The 6,000-nt window shown below is 31.2% G+C and overlaps 1 protein-coding gene across 1 annotated transcript in view; it reads left to right on the top strand.

Moving 5' to 3' along the window:
* The window catches only part of LOC143076315 (uncharacterized), a 57,701-nt gene continuing 51,701 nt past the window's right edge, over positions 1-6,000 (top strand). The window contains exon 1 of the mRNA XM_076252037.1: positions 1-397. Coding sequence (XP_076108152.1) covers positions 25-397 — 373 coding nt within the window. The 5' untranslated portion in view covers positions 1-24. The remainder of the gene's footprint in view (positions 398-6,000) is intronic.

Genomic DNA, 6,000 nt, shown 5'->3' with positions numbered 1-6,000 from the left:
GATATTCGCTACTGCTCATTCCTCATGGCGTCTAAACAGCCGCCGCGTAAATTGTTGCGGAAACGTCCACGTCCAAGTTATAACGAGACGACTTCGGACGATGAAGGGCATAATTGTTCGTCATCAGGAGACACTAATTTTAGTAATGAATCACGTCCATTCGGTGCTTTGCCAAAGAATGTTTCAGATTGGACGATATTTGATCTTGACAAATTAGCCATATTCTACGACCGAACTGCTAAACCAACACCATCCGATGTTCTTCAGTTAGTAACAGACAAAACTGGTTTTTATGGAAATTTAACAATAGAACAACAAGAAGTTATGAAAGTAATTATAGATAACCTTGACTTTGATCTCAAAATAGAAGAACAAAAATTGAAACAACAACAGTATAAAGTTCAAAGTTCTTTATTTTCCAATTAAGGGCCCCTGACGGGACATAATGACAACAATAAACAATACATTCTGATTCTTAACACATAAACATATAATGAAGATAAAATTAAAATTTTTCAATTTACATGAAGAGAATATAATATCATAGAATATATATGTTTCATATAAAATGTCACAACATAAAACAATTGTTATTGTTATTTGTTCTTTCAAAGTTTCATGTCTTTGATTTTTTTATTTCTGCCATGCCAGAGTGCCAGCAAAAAAATAGTTAATAATTTATTAATTCACCATATTAAATGGAGAATGGAAATAGTTTGCTAACAGAGGTCCACCTCGTCTCTTATCCATAAAAATAAGTTGAAGGAATAAATAATACAAGTCACTAAAATGGAAAAGAGACCAAGGGCAAATGCACTTGGACATGTTAGGAAGTGGAATTTTAGATACCGTCTTAACCTCCTCGTGACTAGTGCACAAAAGTAAAAAAATATTGTTCACTTTAATGCAGAATTCACCAAGGGATGATACTAAAAGGTTTTGGCATCCAAAATCTTATTTAATTACATTTACAAATGCATATATACATGTATATACATATTCAACACTCTAGCATAGCATTAGCAGGTGCAAGTGAAGTGACAAGGTCCCACTACTCTTTAATTAGTATGTTCATGTTTGGCTATAAGACAACAAATTTCACATAAAACTTCATGATCTTCATTACTCATCATCCAAATAAACTTTTCAGGATTTTGTAATTGGGTAAAATTAGGACATTTCAAACAAATAGCATTAATAAGATCATTACGTTCACCTCTATACTTTGTACATGTTAGTAAAAAATGGTTCTCATCTTCTACCTCGCCAGATGAGCAATGAATACACAATCTATTTTGCCTGATAATACCTTGATATCTTCCTAACTCTATTTGGAGTCTATGAGCTGATATTCTGAATCTGGTAAAAATTCTCCTCTGCCCAAAATCTTTTATAATATTTAAATAATTTTCAAATCCAAAGTTTTGTTTAAACTTGAAGTACGTACACAGTTTGCCGTCTGATAATGATGTTTTTTGTTTTTGCCAAAGATTAATGTAATGAATTTTCATATATTTTTTACATGTCTTCTTAAAACTATTTGTTTTCATTGACTTTAAGCCTTTTAAGTCAGTATGGTTATCAAAAATCAGTTTTTTCTGTATATAAACAGAGCCATACCAAGAAGAATGTTTTTTTTTCGTACAACTCTATGGAAGTTAAATAGGCATCTTTTAGAATTGGAAATTGATTACCCAAATTTTCTAAACGGTGCCAATTTTTAAGCATTGAACTGACGATATTAAAATGTGTGGGTAATCTGCCAAGTTCTGACAAACAGGCAAAATTTGTACTCTTTTTTCCACAACCTAAAACAAATTTACATAATTTAACATGCAAATCTTCACATTTAAGTCTTTTATAAATTTGATCAAAGGACAAATCAGGTTTTTTTTTCAATCTTGATGTAAAGGGATTAAAATAACCCCAAATTTCACAACCATATAATAATATTGGCAAAATAGTGTGATCGAATACATGTAATGAGATTTTAGGTGAAGGACAGTGAGATATAAATTCCTTGCACAGTTTAAAATAAGCCTTTAGGCCCTTCTGATAAAGTTCATTTTGAGCATAGGAGAAAGATCCAGATGAACAAAAAGTAATGCCAAGATATTTACATTTGGTTACACATTCAACAATTTTTCCATTGTATTTAAAATTATATTTGAGATGTCTGCCTGCCTTATTGAATATAAGCACTTTGGTTTTAGATAAATTTACAGTAAGACACCACTGTTTGCAAAACCTATCTAAAATATCTAGTTTTTGTTGAAGACCATGCGATGAGGAAGAGAGCAGAACAATATCATCTGCATACATCAAACAATGTATAGGCCGAGAGTTTAGTATAATTGGATCTGATGTTTGTTTGAGTAATGAAGGAAGGTCATTAATAAAAATTTTGAACAAGTTAGGACTTAGGTTGTCGCCTTGTTTAACTCCCAATTTACTATCAAACATTTCAGTGCGAGCAGTGTTACTTGTTTTTATACAAGATTTACTTACAAAATACATATTCTTAATAACATTATAAAATTTAGTACCAACCCCTATTTCTAAGAGTTTAAGTCTTAATCCTGTATGAATTACAGTGTCAAAAGCCTTTCTTAAATCAACAAAGCAGGCAAACACTCTACCATCCTTATGTGAACAATATTTATCAATAATGCATTTTAATATAAACATATGGTCAGATGTTCTAGCCTTTTTTGTAAAACCAATCTGAGAGTCATCTATTAGATTATGCTTTATTAAAAAATTATCCAATCTAGAGTTTAATATACAATTGAATAATTTACCAACACAGCTGGTGATTGTCAGGCCTCTATAGTTACTTGGTTCATCTTTATCGCCACCTTTATGCAGCGTTTTTATATATCCTTCCGCCCATGATTTAGGATATAAACCATATAATAAACTGGTATTAAACAATTTAATTAAACATTTTGTTAAGAAAATTTGGCCACTTTTCAACATGTTGTTGCTAATATGATCTAATCCAGGAGCTTTATCCCTTTTTAATCTACCAATAGCAGAATATATTTCTGAGTCCTTTATTGGAAAATCTAGATCATTGAAACATTTATTTTTTTCAGCATCTTCTAGCTTTTTGTCAAGTTCTTTTAAACGATCTGTAAATTCTAAATTGAAAGAATTCAAGTCCTGAAAATGCTTTATCCATTGAGTCGGAGTTATGTTATTCTCTATATTACATGAACTTTTATTCTGAAGATCGTTTATTAGCTTCCAATACAATTTTGGGTTATTGTCATGTAACCCTTCTAACTCTAAAAGTATAGATTTTTTAAATTCTTTCTTTTTAACTTTTCTTGCTCTTGTATATTCACGGTTTAATTTATAAAAGTGATTTCGTACATATGGATCTGTTGGAAATTTTGAATACACTTTACTATAATTAAAAAGATTAATTCTCATTTTTTTAAGATCATTATCAAACCAGTTATTTTGTGGCAGTTGTTTTTTGTTATCTTTTTTAGGTCTAGGTTTTCGAAGAGATTTATCTGCAGCATTAATGAAGATGTTAGATAATTTAATTGCAGCAGTATTTACAGAGTCTGGTGAATTTTGAATAGTACTTTTTTCAAAGTCAAAAATCATCTTTTGGATATCGATAGAAGACAATGCATCTTGAAATTTGTCTGAAGAATCATCTGACCATACATAGTTACATGATAAAGGCAAAATATTATCAATTACCTCTGCATGAGTTGTTGTAAAATGAGCTGACATTTTCCATTCAATTTTTGAATGACAATCTGATAATGTAGGTATAAAGTCATTAACTTTAAAATATAACACCTGGTTGAGAGCACTCTCAGACATGATTGCATAGTCAACAACACTTGCACCTACTGGTTTGTAACATGTATATTTACCAAATAAATCACCAATAATTCTACCATTTAAAAATCTTAATTGATGACTAATACACAAATCAATTAGATCTTTTCCCCTTGTGTTAACTTTGGTATCATTACTATTTCTAAGTAAAATTTGTCTATCTGATTGATATGTGTCAAAAACAGGAACATAATTGCTGTCATCATCAACTATGAAATCACATTCAGATCCAACTCGGGCATTATAATCTCCACAAAGAAGGATATTCCCATTGTTTTTAAAATTGAGTACATCTCTTTCAATACCATCAAATATATCAGTCTGTAAATTTTGGGTATATGATGATTCAGCAGGTGGGAAATAAACAAGACAAATAAATAAATCTTGCTGAAAACCAAAATATGCCTTATCCAATTTAACCCATTGATAATCAGGATTTGAATTTGGTAAAATTTTAACATATTTTTTTATGTTTTCTTTATATAAAATTGCAAGACCACCAAAATATCTCTGATTACCTTTAGTTATTTTTCTGCATACTGTATGAAATTTAAAAGGCCCAATATGCCCTAAATTTACCTCTGGACCTATATGTGTCTCTGCTAGAAAGACTAAGTCAAATTTTTCTATTTCTGTTAAAAAACAGGGATCTTGTGTTTTGTCTAAATTTTTAGATATCAAACCTCCAACATTCCAAAAACACATATTCAGGGATCTATGTTTTGTAATTTTCATAATTGTACCTGATTAAACACCTTGAACTTGTAAATTAAGAGATATAAACAAAATGACTTTCTTTGTTCAAGACTAGAAAATAAAAAATACAATATGTTAGCTAAACAAATTAAGCTTCTGTGTCAGTGAATACCTTCACTGGTCAATGATTTATATTAGTGAAGTTAGTTCTTCACTCTTTAAAAATTATATATAAGGTGAGAGTTTTAAATTGAGTTATGTAAGTTTACAATAATTAACATTTACTATTGTTACTCAAAAATAAAGTGTAATGTATATGAGTTTTTATCGCCCACGACCTTGTCCACGACCTTGTCCACGACCTTGTCCTCGACCTTGTCCTCGGCCTTGTCTGTTGTGTGACCTACTCCTGTCTGATCTTTCTCTATACGGAAACGGAATGTTAAGAGTGGCATGAATCATTCTTTTCATGTTTGCAGCCAATTGAGAAGTACCTTTTTCATTCAAATGATATCCATCATCAGCAAGGAATTCAGCCATGGGCATACCTTCATGGCACATATTACTATGATCAACAAGATGGACCTGTAATGATTGAGCAAATGATTGTCTAAGCATTGCATTGATGATTTGCCCATTAGTGTGATGTACTACATTATCAAGTCGTGGTGTTGCAAGCGATACAATGCAGAGCACCTTTTCCCATTTCTTCTGGATATCTGTAATGAGCTGTTGAATTTCCTTTAAGCAGGTGGCTGGGTCTTTTGTTGTTAGGTCATTTGTTATGATATGCAATATAACTAATGATAGTTTATCAACTTCATATTCATCTATTTTTTCCTTTGCTTGGTCTATTGTGAATGCTATGACCTTTGTTATCTCAACGGCTGGAGTGATCTTTTTCTCATTTATACCTTTGAGATTTGATGTACCAACCATTAGCGCCGTAGGTATATCAGGAATAGACTTCTTTTCTTCGGTTTTGTCAGGATTAGTATTGGTTCTACGATTAATTTGGTCGTCATATAAATTTGCCAACTGTGATTTGATTGACATATTTTCATCCTGGAGATGAGACACTTGCATGTTTAACTCTTTGACAGTTTTTGTAAGCTCAGTTATTTCTTGATTTTTTGCCTCATTTTTATCACTGTTAAATAATATTTCTTTTGTTGACGTTGTGATTACGCTTTCCAACTCTTTTCTCAGATTACTAACTAGTGACCTCTCATGTTGCAAGGCACTTTCAAAATTTGCATTGTTTAAGGCTACATTATTACGTTCAATTTTTAGCTGTAGTTCTAAAGATTGATTGACCTTTTGGAGTTCTGAAATTTTCTTCTGGTAAGATGTTACTGTGTTTGTGTCCTCAGTGTTTTTTAGCTGATTCTGTATATTTGAGAACATATCATGTACACTTTGTATTTTAAGTTGAAGATC

This window comes from Mytilus galloprovincialis, chromosome 5, assembly GCF_965363235.1.
Source record: "Mytilus galloprovincialis chromosome 5, xbMytGall1.hap1.1, whole genome shotgun sequence".
Lineage (NCBI taxonomy): Eukaryota > Metazoa > Mollusca > Bivalvia > Mytilida > Mytilidae > Mytilus > Mytilus galloprovincialis.
This window is presented reverse-complemented; position numbering and strand designations above follow the sequence as displayed.